Source organism: Meleagris gallopavo, chromosome 29 (assembly GCF_905368555.1).
Source record: "Meleagris gallopavo chromosome 29, MGAL_WU_HG_1.1, whole genome shotgun sequence".
NCBI classification, from domain to species: Eukaryota; Metazoa; Chordata; class Aves; order Galliformes; family Phasianidae; genus Meleagris; species Meleagris gallopavo.
This window is the reverse complement of record NC_139432.1, coordinates 283,225-297,817: the sequence shown is the minus strand read 5'-3', so window position 1 is coordinate 297,817 and position 14,593 is coordinate 283,225. Positions and strand designations below refer to the sequence as shown.

At 50.2% G+C, this 14,593-nt stretch overlaps 1 protein-coding gene and 1 pseudogene across 1 annotated transcript; both read right to left on the bottom strand.

Annotated features, from left to right (window-relative positions):
• Positions 1-224: 224 nt before the first annotated feature.
• Positions 225-670, bottom strand: LOC104917178 (feather keratin Cos1-1/Cos1-3/Cos2-1 pseudogene; annotated as a pseudogene).
• Positions 671-4,011: 3,341 nt separating this feature from the next.
• LOC146542527 (feather beta keratin-like) lies at positions 4,012-6,589 on the bottom strand. Its single transcript, XM_085210775.1, has 2 exons — positions 6,491-6,589; positions 4,012-6,359 (listed from the first exon to the last, which is right to left on the bottom strand). Exons 1-2 carry the CDS (start codon positions 6,587-6,589, stop codon positions 6,072-6,074), a joined length of 387 nt encoding a protein of 128 aa, XP_085066901.1. The 3' UTR covers positions 4,012-6,071.
• Positions 6,590-14,593: the final 8,004 nt, after the last annotated feature.

The window sequence follows — 14,593 nt, the reverse complement described above, 5'->3', positions numbered from 1 at the left end:
ATGTTTAGAGAGGAAACGAGGTCACACTGAGCAGAGGCTCCAGAGTACAGGATTCATCCAGTCCCTTGTTGGAGCTTATGCAGGGCCAGTGTCTTCCTTGCAGCAGGGAATGCACTGGTTCTGAGGAGCCTCATTGCCCATAGGAGGAGAAGGAAAAAAAGAGGGGGTGAGAGGGGAGAAAGTGGGAAGAAAATGGAGATAGAGGAAAAGAAAAAGAGACACGAGCTATGTTTTCAGAAAGCACGGCACTGCCTCTTGCTCTCAGTATTTCCTTGAGAAGCTGAGCATGGTCAGGTGATGCAGCATCCTGTTCGTGGCTTCTGGACGAATTTCTCCCGGACCACGGCCAGCGGCTTCAGCAGGGCGGGCACCTTCTGCCACAGTAGCGGCTGCCCAAGCCGGACAAGTCAAAGCCCCCCGAGATGATGGGCACGCCCTCAGAGCTGAGGATGCTGCCAACAGCAGCGGAGGTGGAGGAGCCCACAACGGTGTTCTGCGGGAAGGAGCTGAGGATGGGTCCGGGCAGGGTCACCACCACGGGAGAGGGCTCGATGACGATGGTGGAGTTCTGGCACTGCCTGACGCAGGGCTCATTGCAGCTGCTGGCCAGAGGGGTCGGGCCACAGGGCCGGCATGGCACACACTGGGAGTAGCAGGACATGTCTTGGGACTGGGAAAGACGGCTAGAATGAAGAAGAGAACAAGGATATGTGAGAGACAGCCTGGATAGCCTCTCACAAAGGAGCCATGGCAACTACTGAGGATGGAGGAGGCTGTGACGGGAGGTCACAGCCCTTCATTGTGCCAGGGCCCTACAAAGAGCAGTGTGGACCAGGGAGACTCTCACATGCTATATAAATCTAAAGCCATGTAAGCTGTGTCCCACGCGCTCTCTGCACTGACATTATCCCCTCTATGGTCTCCCATAGCATGGAGATCCACTACCTGATACCATTTCTATTGAGACAAAATCTCACTTTGCAAGAATTAGAGAGAGGGCTTCACACTTACCTGGTTCCCAACAAGAAGGCGACAAGAAAAGAGGACGGGAGAGCTGGGATCTGGGTTGCCTTTTATACTGGTTCTTTATTGCTGCAAGCCAAGAGGCACTTTTGATATAGGCAATAATTTTCTGACAAGCTAACCTGGAATACATGCCATCCCTTCTTATCATATGGGCTGTGTTTTGATTTCCTGCAATGCTACCTTTACATTTCCAGATTATTTGCCACGCTCATTCTCTAATGAAGGATTCTTTGAAGTGCTGCAATGAAAGGCCCAAAGATTTGTAGGGCAGGATTGCACTGGTGAGGCAGATGACTCAGCTCAAGTGCTGGATGGGTGCAGAGCAGGCAAGTGACTTCAGCCTGGTTCACTGCAGTGGGGCTGTTAGATGTACCATCCTCAGGAAGAAGCTACAGCAAGCATCAACTGGTTACCCAAGGTCTCCTGTACATGAGGGTCTGACTTGTGATTCTCTTTCCCTGTCATCTCAGCTCACTCACTCTGATGATCGCTTGTCTTTTCTTTGTGTGTTTTCTGCTGGGATATAATCCTATCCCATGAAACAGTGTCCTCAGAAAAGAGTTTGTGACTGTTTTGGCTTGTCCCCTCTCTGTGCAATTGGAGTTTACCAAATAATATAAACAAACAAACAAACAAATAAAGAACATATAAATAAATATATAAATAAACACTCACAGACTTGTAGAATGTTTTGTGTTGAAAGGGACTAAAAGATCATCTAGTTCCTTTCTCCACAAGCTGAGATACACTTTCCACTAGATCAGATGTCTTGGAGTCCCATCCAGCCTAGTCTCGAACTTCCCAGGATTGGACATCCACAGTATCTCCGGACAGCCTATTCCAGTGCCTCACCATCCTCTTAGTAAAGAATTTCTTCCTAATATCTCACCTAATTCTGCTCTTTTTTACTTGAAAGCCATTGCACCTTGTCCTATCATTACTATCACTGATTAAGAATCCCTCTCCATCTCTTTTGTGAGCACTCTTCACATAATGGAATGCAGCTCTAAAATCTCCCCAGAGCCTTCTCCTCACTAGGATAAACAACAACAAATCTCTCATAGCAGAAGTTCTCCAGCTGTCTGACCACCTTCATGGTTTCTTCCTCAGCTTTAACAGACAGTGCATGAAAGAAGAATCTCTTCATTGTGTCCCAACCTCCAGTGCCCATGGGGAGAGTGCCCTCAGCTAATTCCCAACAAAGCAATGGTTTTCTCCTAAGTCCACCGATAAGCAGTTGTAAAGGTCACATGTGGAAACACTTAAGAATGCACCAAAATGGAAGCCTCCATTGTGGAAAGTAGCAGGAGAAGACAAGACATTGTTATCCTTTAAGTAGCGGAGTTTCTATGGGGAAATCATCTACCAGACCCAAAACTGGAGAGAGGTAAGTAGGTCAGTCCAGACTGTTTGTACATGTATCAAAAGCAGATCTTTGAGGAAAAAAGATTGCATAGAAAAGTGAGAGCAAGAGTGAGTGGAAGAGAGTAATGGTAGACATTGGCATTGACGTTATCAGAGAAGCCAGGGTAGACACTTCCTCTCCCATACAACCATCCAACCCATTGCTTCTCCACTGAGCACACCATCTATGTAATCCACATCTCTCCATCTCTCTAGAGGATGAAAATTCTCCCTCTTGTCCTCACCTTGTCCCCTGCAAAAAAAAAAATTGCCCCACAGAGAGAGACTAGCCAGCAGGGGGGGATTTGGAGGCCCTTAGGTTTCCAAGGACTGAAGGTCAAACAGGAAAGTATCCAGGTGGGTTTTGAATATCTGCAGGGAAGGAGATTCCAAAAGCTCTCTGGGCAACTTGTTCCAGAGATCTGCTCTTTCACGCACCAAATAAAGTTCTTTCCCATGTGGGTTTCATTTCTCTTCCTCATCTCACTGCCTTGTGGTGAAATTGCTGGGATTGAGAGGCCCCAGGACTTCTGGGCCAGGAATGAGTCAGCGATGGCAGGGGACTCAGCTCAAGTGCTGAGATGGATCCAGCTAGCAAGTGATGCTGGCCTGAGGCTTCCCTGTATACACAGATCTGCCATGTCTTCCTCTTTTTCTCCAACCCAGTTCACTCCGGTGTTCTCATGTGATTGTATGCCCAGTCAGGTAGGCTAAATTGCTGGGTTTCCATTTTCTTCCTCATCAAGTTGCCCTCTTGATAAGTTTTGTGACCTTCCTGGGCTCCCCACACTGGGCCATACGTGCACATCTGCAGACTGTGCTGTCAGCTCATCTGGAGCCTTATCCTGCTCAGAACACTGGAGTCTTGCCCTTCCAGAAAAGTCCCCCAGTGTCTCCTCAGTCAATTCCCCATGGCCTCCACCCCTACCTCTCCATTTCCGTCTGTGCCCAAGTATGTGCGATGAGTTCTTGAGCTTTCTTTTCTGTGCATGTGTGTGATTTTGAGTGCACTGATGTAACAATGCCTGCATGCAGGCACAGGTGTCTTCCTGTAAATGCACACGCGGGATTTGCTAGAGCACACGTGCACAGGACCTGCAGGTCCCAAGGCCCATATTGTTCTCTGTGTATTGGTGTCAGGTCCTGGTGCAACCTGGGTCCCTCATCATCTGAACAGATCTAGGGAAGGCAGGACTGTTTGGGTTTAGCTGATTAGAGCCTGCAGTCTAGGTCTAGTCTTTCCATGGTGCCCCCCAGCATCTCCCAACAACCATTTGGACTTACGGAAGTAAGTCCACCCCATCTCCTGGCTTAGGTGGAAAGACATTTTAATGGGAATCTTCTAATTCCCTTGGGGTGAAGTAGCTTTTGTTTTCAGAGTGCTGTCTGTCAGAGGATGCAGCCACTAGGAGCGAGGGGAATACCTAGAGGTATACCAGTAGGTATACCAGTAGGAGGGATGTAGTGACACTGCATATGAGGCCAATGGCTTCAACAAAAAAGCAGTGACACTGAAAATCTTAGAGCCATGGCAAAGGAGAGCAGGACACTGGTGACCAAATTGATTCTTATGGGCTTAAACAGACCAAGCCAGTTGACACGTGATCCTGTTTTCATTACTTTTCCCACGTGTCTCCTAATCTTGATGGGAATGGCCTCACCTTTGTCACCGTGGGAAGTAAAAGGCACCTGAGAATCCAAGCCTATAACCTCCTTAGCAAGTTCATCTTGAGATCTGAAAAAGCATTGTTCCCAAAACTGGAGAATTTCTGTGTCATCAGGAGGAACATTTGTGCTTCCAGGTAAAAGGCAGTCACCTGAGTATCACTGAACATCAAGCTTTCTCAGTGTTGCCCTTTGATTGACATACATAATTGGCACATTGCAATACAGCAGGAATATCACTGTCCATTTCTCCTGTAATGCTGGGCCTGTTCTTACCCTTGGCCATTGGAACAGGAACTTGATGGTTCTGATCCTCATTGTCCAAAATGCTCTGCTTTTCCTGGTAGTTTCTGACAGCTGCATCATCTTCACAGTTCTCTCCACACCTTTCACTCCTTTCTCTCACCAGAAGGTATTCTCCACTTATGTTTCCATCTCACCACACTTCCCATGTTTTTAGGAGATTTCTTCAAATAGATACATACAGTGTGTTGCAATTGAGATAGGAGAGCAGGGAATTATGAGTTAGATGTTCATTATTCCCATATGGAGAAAGGAGATAGAGTCAGTGATTCTTGTCTCTTTGTCTGTTCTACATCAATTTATCCTACAATTCTATGATTCCCTGTATTTCTCAGATGACAAGATGACCTGTGGATATTGTGTTTTCTTAATAAAAACAATGACCCAAGAATGGCCTGGCTGAAGGTATGATTTCAAGTCACTAGGCGGAAAACAGTAGGAAAGGCAAAGCACAGGGAACCTGTGGGTTCTCTGATCTTGGGAACAACTGGGCCAAGCAAGACACTGCGCTGAAGAGAGCTATGGCTTGGACACCATCACATGCAACACTGTCCAACTCCAGCCCTGCCATCATCCCCCAGATACAACTCACCAGAGACCTCCCAGCAGCAGCTCTTCTGCACTGCTGAGGCTTGTCTGAAGTGCAGGAGATCTGATTGCAGGTGCACATAGCCTGGGAAATGCAGGGGAACTCCAATATGTATTTACATCACCCCACAGGGAGAAAAACAGACTTGCTATGAATTGAAAATCTTTCCCTTAAAAAACATGCCTAGACAAAGCGGTTTGGCATTTGCCAGATTTCACTTTCCTTTGGAATTATTTCATGTGTTCTAATTATCCAGTGAGATCCTCTCCTAAGTCTAGTTAGCTTTTGCGATCCTGTTAAAAGATTGCCTAGAAGCCACTCTTCTTTCAGGGCATGGACTGTGCCTGGAAGCATCATCACCCACACATTCTCTTTACACTCCCTCAGCCCTGCTGCCTTGATGCTCTGGCCCTGATGAGACTGGGCAAGGACTACCCATGGGCTTCCACCTGCACCTATCATACAGATGGGATCACTGAATCACCCCGTGCACTCCAAAGCCTCCAACCTTATCTGGACACAGAGCTCTTGCTCCACTCCTTCTAAAGTGTGCTCCATCTTTCCTTGTAATGCTCAAGCAGCCTATGAAGACTGGCAGTTCAGCCAGTCTCACTGGAATTGGGAAGCAGAGATCTCATCAGAGTAGATTCACCAATACCTAGAGCAGTAATCTATGCACCAAAAAAAAAAAAAAAAAAAGGAAGGACACATTAAAGGATGCAGCAAATATTTAATGAGTCTGAGGAGGGAGATAATGTCACTCCAGGAGCAGTAACCAAGTGTGGGGAGCAGCAGGAACAGACAAGAATCTGTTCCCCTTCCCTATGGCAGGACCCGCTTTACTAGCCAAGGATAGTAGAGAGATGAGCAGGTCACTGGAGACTGCTTTTGAGAGTGTAAAAGAGATCTCAGAAGGGAAAAGAAAACAATGATACTAGATAAGATGAATTGAGCGGAAGAGAGTATTGAAAGACTTCTCCATATTGTCCGAGAAGTGAGGCTGGCCTCTCACTTTTTTCTTCTTCTGCCCAGTGCTGTGCTCAGAGTTCCTGTGTGTCTTTCTCTGGGGCACCTTTAGCAGGGGTCACCTTCTGCCACAGTAGCGGTTGGAAATGCAGGAGAGGTCAAAGCCCCCTGAGGTGATGGGCACGCCCTCAGAGCTGAGGATGCTGCCAACAGCAGCGGAGGTGGAGGAGCCCACAACGGTGTTCTGTGGGAAGGAGCTGAGGATGGGTCCGGGCAGGGTCACCACCACGGGGGAGGGATCGATGATGATGGTGGAGTTCTGGCACTGCCTGACACAGGGCTCATTGCAGCTGCTGGCCAGAGAGGTCGGGCTGCAGGGCTGGCATGGTACAGGGTTAGAATGCCTCTACAACAAATCTACTCAACACTTCCTTCTCCCATGAAAAGCAGTCCCAAGATTTGACATGGAACAGAGCTGATAACAGCTGAGTCCTCCTTTTGGAGAAGGAGTTGGACAACAAGGGGCTTCACACTCACCTGGTTCCAAAAGAGAAGGTGGCAAGAACAGTGGATGAGAGGGCAAGGAGCTGCACTGCCTTTTATAATGGACTCATGCTGACCTGTGTCCAGACGCATCACTTCTAGCAGTGATTATTTTCTGACAAGCTCCTCTTGAATGCAAAACATTCCAGATAATGATATAGAATGTACGTTGGCCTCCTGTTCCTTTCAGTTTGAGAGCTGATATTATGCTACCTTTGTTCCTCATTGAAGGCATCCTTAGAGTGGCAGGATCCATCCACTTGGGCAAAATGTTCAGCTCCTGGACTGGAAGAGTCCCCATCTTTCTTCAGCATCAGACAGAACCAGTGGATTTACCCAAGTTACACTGTGCAGACCCTTCCCGTAGAGAGCTCAATCTTCTCCTTCTATGATGGAACTCTGTTTCTGTCATTATACTCTCTGGCACACAGAGCACAGCCGGGTATGGTGCAGTCTGGCTGATTCCATTACTGCAGTTCCTCAGGGATAAGGGAAGGGCTTCTTATTTCCCAAAAGCAAGGCCCAACAGAGCAGACTTGTCTAGCCAAGGATGCTGGGAACAACACATCAGATGCATTCCCTTCACTCCTTCCTACAGTGTTTCTGAGGAAATGCCTTCAGATGCCATTGTTAAATACACAAAGAACAACACAGCGATTAGCAGCAGCCAGCCTGGTTATACAGAGGGAAATGATGAACAAGACTGAAAAAGTGAGGACAGAGAATGTTATGTGCTTAAATTTTGATGAGACCACTTTGACTGCCTGTTGTGTAGTCCCCTCACAACCAAATGGGTGAGTTATGGCATGGGTGAATGCGTAATAATGTAGGTGGAAAACTGGATGATCTGCTGGGCTCGAACTGTTGTGGCTACTATTCAGAGTACAGCTGGGGACAGGAATCTATTAAGAGTCTCTCAAGGTTCAGTGCTGCACCAGTAGTCTTTAACTTCCCATGAATGCTCTCCATGACTGGACGAAGTGCACTATAAGCATGTGTGTGGAGGACCTCTGATTGGGAAGAGCTGTCAGGACCTCGTGGAACAGGATGAGAGAAAAGGGGAGCCAATCAAGAAGCATCCAGAGACAGACACCAAAGGAGTGCATGGAAATGATGGGAAGAAATAAATGTCACCATTCACACCAGCTGATGAGGTATCGAGAAACCTCCGGGCCACTTCCAGGAAGACAAGCCTGGCCTTTGCAGGAGATGCAGCTGTAAATCAGGACATGGATGGGGATTGGTGTGAGACAGACCTATAATATCTGATGTTGTGGTATACAGAGAAAGAGGTGAACATATGAGGAGTGACAGAGTGGTGTGCAGCAGGGACTCCTCAGACCTGGTTGAGCCATGTGATTGATCCCCACAGACTGTCATGTCCTCTTCATGAATCTTTTCTTAACTCTGCACCATCTCACTGTGTCCTGTGCTGGAGGGAGCAGCATGAGTGCTTTTGGGGCCAGCTGCTGAAGTCAGACTGGGCCTGAAGATGTCCCTGTCATGTGCTGTGTACTGCTACAAGAAGAGGAGTCCGTGATTCTGTCATGGAACAGGTGCAGGTCATGAACCCCAACCAAATGTGGCAGGGGCAGGTTTTATCCCCATAACCACCCGGCTGTACTGCCAAGAGTGAGAGAGATGTGGCGCTTAGCACGGGCCGCTGCAGTCAAATCACTGCACACAGGCAGTGTGTGGGCTATGGGGGTGGGGATGGATTGTCTGGATTTTATGGTGATTTTATGGTGTGGATATCTCTGAGATCCGGGCATGGCTTTCGATCCGGCGGAAGCTGTCAGGGACTCTGTAACCGTGCCTCCAGGCTCCCTCTTGGCTTCTCCCACGCATTCAAAGCCTGATGCTCCTCTTTCCCAGCCGTCCGTCCGGCGCCACTGTCGGACTTCCTCGGGCTCCTCGAGCGGCGGCATCAGCACCATGGGCAGCAGCCTGCGGGACCCGGGGCTCGGGGAGCTCTCGGGGTGCCGCGATCCCGGGCAGCAGCACACGGCCCAGTACTTGAAGGGAGCATATAAGCAGGAGGAGGAACAGCTGTTTACGAGGGTGAATAGTGATAGGACAAAGAGGAATGGTTTTAAACAGAGGCAGGGGAGTTTTAGGTTAGATATCAGGAGGCACACGACCCGTTCCACTGCCCGGTTTCGGATCTGCGCCAGAGCCGGGCACAGCGAGGGGAAAAGGACTCGGCCGCGCTGCGCTCTCTGACCATTCCCGTCCCGTCTTTGTACTCGCTTGCGCCTCTCGCTTGGGACACTGTAGGCGGGCAGCTGCTTTCTTCTATACCGAAGGAGCATTCGCACTAGTCCCTCAGCTCTCCGCCTTCACCGCAGAGCCCAGGCTACGCTGCAGGACACGCAAGGCCCAAAATGCGCTACCCGCGCACAGGCGCCCAGCACTCGCAACCCGGAGCAAACCCGAGTGACGCCGGCGCAGGGCGCAGCCCCGGGGCGGAGCTGTCGGCGGCGCTGGGGAGGAGGCGCCGCGGGCGGAGAAGAGCCGGGGCTGGCGGGGGCAGCGCGGCGCGGGCGGCGGGGACGCACTGAGGGAGCTGCGAGAGTTGAGGGTGGCCGGGGTCGCTATCTCCTCTGCCTGTCCGGCTTCCTTCCGACCCCGTGCACCTCTCTCTCCTGCTCGAAATTTCTGTGGGAGAAAATGGATTTCCTGAGTTTGCTGTTTCTTTTCTTCTCGGCAGTGGCTGTGAGCAGAGCTCAGGTGCAGCAGGAGCCGTCGGCAGAGACCAGCGAGGACATCGGCATTAATATCACCTGCTCACACCCCAACATACAAGCCAGCTCCATCCACTGGTACCGTCAGCTCCCGGGCCGAGGACCCGCATTCCTCGTGAACGCTTTTAGTGGCTCCAAGGAAGTGCCGGACCCGGAGGGGCAGCTGTCGGTGTCGGCAGACCGCCGCTCCAGCGCCCTGTGGCTCGCCCGGCCCCGGCTCGGCGACGCGGCGGTGTATTACTGCGCCGTGGGCACACGGGAAGCGAAGCCGGGGCTGCGGCCGGGCACGAACCGCTTAGGGCGGGGCGGGGGCACCGTGCCGTCCGTGCCCGCAGGGGGCGCTGCCGCTCCTCCCTCCCGTCGTCGCCCGAGCTGACATCGTGCAGCACTGAAACTGTGCTCTCCTTCTCGTGTGGGAGCACCTCAAGGTCTAGGCCAGTAGATGCAGAGACTGGTGTGCAGGAGAGATCTGGGTGCCAGCAACCAAAACAACATGCACAGCACATCAGGATTAAACCAGTGACTGGAAGGAAAGAGTATTCAAGTGTGGGAGAGAGGTGGGTAAGGAAACATAAAGCCTGATAGTGAAGGATAGGCAGGCTGAGATCCCATGGTATTATCTGAGGGATCAGCAGGAGTGTGGGGATGTGTGTGAGAGGAGTGGGTGACTGCACACATCTGTTGGCCAGCAAACAGCAGGCTGGCCTATCCTGAATGAAGGCGGAGACCCACATGCTGGGTAAGAGAAGCCAGGCTCCAGGCAGAAGTATTGGATGTGCTGAGGGCCCGAGCTCACACTGATGGGCTGTGTGACCGCGGGAGTGCTTGTGAAGCCAGGGGTGAAGGTGTGTGCTTCCACAGGGAAACTGCCATCCTGATTAGCCAGAGAGGAGGAACAGGGCTTGGCTCTGAGCTTAGGGCTTTTAAGGGAAATGGTGTTGTTACCCGTGGGTGTTGCTATGGCAGTGAGTGCCCTGCCTGTGGAGCCAGCAGAGTCATTTCCGGCAGCTCTGTCATCCTGGGGCTGGGAGGTGGTTTTCTGCCTCTTTCTCACTCAGCAAACAGGAGGATCGGTCTCAGCATGCACCGCAGCTCTCTCATCCTCACTGCCTTCCTGGGACAACTGCTGGGTAAGTTTTTAATCAAGGCATCCATCTTCTCCCCACAAAGCGCTCACCGTCATCACCAGGGCTTTGTGGCAAACAGCTCCTGAATAACAATAAACCTTCTGCCCTTCTTCCTTTCTCTCTGCTTTTGTCTTCTAATCTACCTGCTGCCACTCCCAGAGATCGCAGCCATCCCTGCAGTCCCACCTTTCAGCCTTTGCAACAGAATGAAGCAGATCCTGTGAAAGTCACAAGAGTGACATTAAACATCTCATCCCATCAGCATTAAGGATATGCTGACTGATGTATAACGATTGTGGCTGCCAGTGTCCTGGTGGTTGTCAGCATAGCCAGAGATCACACTTGCAACCATTCTGCTCAGCTAGCTGTATACTGAGGGACTTTGGAGACCTCAGAGTTGACAGGGATGCAGAGGCAGGATGAATCTTTTCACAACAGCTCCATGGGTCACTCACCCTCTACAGCCAGGACAGACTGCTCCCTGTTCCTTTCAGTAGGGACACAGCACACTGTCTGCTCTGGCCGACAAACTAAGAGCTCTTTCATAACTACCTTCTTGTGCACAGGCTGCAACACCTTTCTGCTGGACAAAGGACAGGGAGCCTTCTCTCCTGCTGCTTTGTATCCATTCCATGTTGGCAGCCTGGAATCTTCCCTGCAGAGCTGCTCACCTTTGCTTTCTTCTTGCAGATGCCATGGGGCAGACCATTGTCAGCCAGCAAGAAGGACAGGTCACAGTGGAGGAGAGAAACACCTTCCAGACCACCTGCACATACCAGGCAGCTAACTTTTATGGTTTGTTTTGGTACCAGCAGAAGAAAGGCCAAGCTCCCCAGCTGGTCACATATCAGGCAGCAGCAGGCTCCAAGCAGAACGGCCGTTTCACCACGTGGCTGAAGACCACCGAGAAATACAGCCTCCTGCGGCTGGCAGAAGTCGAGCTGTCTGACAGCGCCTTGTACCTCTGTGCTGTGCGGGACACCGTGGTGCAGGGAGCTTCCTTGGCCGTGCCAGAACCGCAGTGAGGGAGGGGGTGTGTCTGTTGGAGGCGGAGCTCTGGGGAAGGGGCCCTCAGCTCTCCCCTGGCAGCGCTGCTTCCTCTGTGCACGCAGAGACCTGGAGGTCAACATCCTCTTCGAGAAGAGACCGATGTCTGTGGCTTGAGAGGAATGAAAAGTGACAAAGGAGACCCTGACCTGGAACTCCTCTCCATGTACACTCCTGGGCAACCCAGTTTTTGCATGGGCTGTGCAGAGAACACATGCTGCATTGTGATTTGTGTGCTCTGCTGTGCACCGAGGGCTTTAAGCAGGTGGTCTGAAACTCACCTGAGCTTTGCAGTCCCATGCAGATTGTTTCTTTGTTCTCTGACATTTGCCCAAATTCCCTGCTGTGTGGGCCTTCCCAGAGTCACTCTTTCCAGAGAATGCGATCTTGCTGTTACAGTGCTTCAGCAATTACTTCCTTCCCTAAGCTCCATGTGAAAATCTCCGAATTGGAAGGAGCAATGGAGATGATACACCCAGAAGAAGGGAATACAAGGAAAAGAGAAGAACGCGTAGGAAATGGGGAACTTAACATTGAGCGTGGTATGCACTTTCTGCCATAGTAGTGTCTGGAAAGGCAGGAGAGATCAAAACACCCAGACATGATGGAGACTCCATCACAGCTGAGAATGCTATCAATCACTGCAGAGGTGGAGGATCCCACAGTGGTTTTCCGCAGGTAAGAGCTGAGGATTAGACCAAGCAGGGTCGCAATCATGTGGAGGGTTTTAATGATGACGGTATGGTTTTTACCATGCCTTACACAGGGTCACTTGTTGTCTGCTGTTGTCTGGTGAGGTTATACCATAGGATGGGCACGTTTGTAGCAGAGCATGCCACAGAGAGGGAAGAAGTCTTCTTGGCTTCATCCAGACAGGGCATTTTTTTTTAATGTATTGGCCCTGCACTGCTCTAGACCCAGGAGTCCTATAGACAGAAGAGACCATTCTCTGTAGTTCATGTAATGAATGGAAAACATCCCAGCTAATGATACGGGCTGTGTGGCTGTTTCCACTTACACTGCCTTTTCATTTTCTGGATTTTGTCACACCCATTCTCTCATAGAAGTTTATTCTGAGTGTGGGGATTGAGAAGCCCCAGGATTTCTGAGCCAGGTATGAGACAGAAGAGAAAAAGTCAGAAACAAGAAAAATTCTCTACTTCAGAGACTGTAATTTGTAGCTCTCTTCCGGGAGGACTCATGAGGTAAGGAATGGCTGAATGAAAGCTTGGGGAAGGTTGGACAAATCTTTCTATACCTGTGTCTGTGGAAGAAGTGAGAGAAAGAGGATTTGGAGAGTGACTGATAGCAGATCCAATCCTCATCTTGCACAGTGCTCTGCTTTTCATGATAGTTTCCTACATTTGCATCACCTCCACAGTTCTCTCTATTCCTTCTAATTTCAATCACCAGAAGGCCTTCTTTGCCTGTCCCTCCCCTATCAACTTTTTTCCCTCGATCAGAAGCCAAGGCCAGATCCAACCAAAGCCTACCTGAAAGCTCCACCCCTTCAATGCCCTGGACCTACAAAGAGCCTGGCAGGGCAGGAGGTGAGCAGTAGGTCCAGCTGTAGAAATGTACACCTGCAGCAGAGCGAGGGGACGGCTGTGCTGTTGCATAGAGACCCCTGGCTAGGGACCAGGCCAGAGTTACTCTTTTGGTTACACTGGGCTTTGGTGGGCTTGGTTCTGATACTCTTTGTCTTGTGATCCCACCTGAACCAGCACTGCCTGACACAACAGCTGGCCTGAGGAGAGGAAGGGCCATCCTGATATCATGTAGAAATGATTTTCAATGCCATTACTGTGCTGCTGGCATCACACAGAATCTGTGTGAAAGAAAAGCCCTCACAAAATAGAATCCCAGGCTGTGCTGAATTGTGAAGTCACAGGTGTGAGTGTGTAGGGAGCAGTGATACTGCATGGAGTACAAGGGCGATTTGTGTGTGCCCAGGGCTCAGGGAGTATGAAAGGATCTTGATGCCTGAGGAAAGACATTCCAGTGTGAGTCCTGTGTTTGGGCTGGTGCATGACCTGCATGACTGTGGGAAATACAAAGTGCCCGTTGAGCGCAGAAACATGTCACACTCTCACTGCCATGTCCCAGTGGAGATGGGGATATCTGCTCTCACATGGAGTCTTCAGTAAAGAAGCGTAGGTTTGGGGCACTTTGAGGGTCTTCCATTTCCTGAGCCTGAGGAGAACAGTCCCATGGCTGGGGAAGACATGACACCACCAAGAAGCCGTGAGTGTTTGGGCATGAGTCACTGTCCTGGGCCTTGCTGCACCAGTGGGAGTGTTGGGCTGAGAGGGACTGAGATGGGGCTCCAATGTGTGGTCTTCTGTAGTCCCCCATACTGAAACCAATGACAAGTATACTTCTGCAGCTCATAGACTCATGCCAGGGCTGAACACTTGGGCAGTTGCAACATCAAACCAGAGGAATACTGGTCCTGGGGTTGCAGGAGGAAGGAGTGATTTGGTGTCAATAGGGTGAAGCGTCCTTTGGTCATCAGCCACCAGCACCTTCATGTCCCTCACTGGAATTCGAGTCTCAGTGCCCAGGAAGTGCTCCTGGATTGGAAGGGACATCCGACTCATGGCACGCTCTCCAAAGACTGCAGGGATCCCCCAACAGTGTCAGGAGGAGGCTGTCTTTCTGCGAGGATCATTGGAAGTACATAAAGATCCAGTGTGTTCCATCACCCACACCTTTGTCTCCCTGGTCCATGTTAGAGATAGCACAGCCAAGGACAGCCTCCTTCTGTTGTATGACTCTGGAGATGCTGTTCTGAGACAGGTGTATGGGGAGGCCTCAGGTATGGCTGGCTCTATGGCACAGTGCAATAGCAGGGTGTTCCCAGCCCACTCACAAGTGGAAGTTCCAGCAGTCAGTTGGTAGCATTCCATAATACACCAAAAATGAAGGCTATATTCATTCAGGAATTAACTGTAGGAGCACTTAGAAGTAGCAAAAATGTTCTTTGAAGTTTTAAAAACACCACAACAAATGTAAGTTGATATTGATACAGACTGACGCTGATATTGATGTAACAAACTCATTGGTAAAACTATGGACTTAAAAAAATTGACAATTACATACTTATCAATCTTACTAGTCAAAACAATTTTGGTCTAGCAGAGCTGTTAGAGTTAGGGTAGTATGGTTAAGTTGCTATT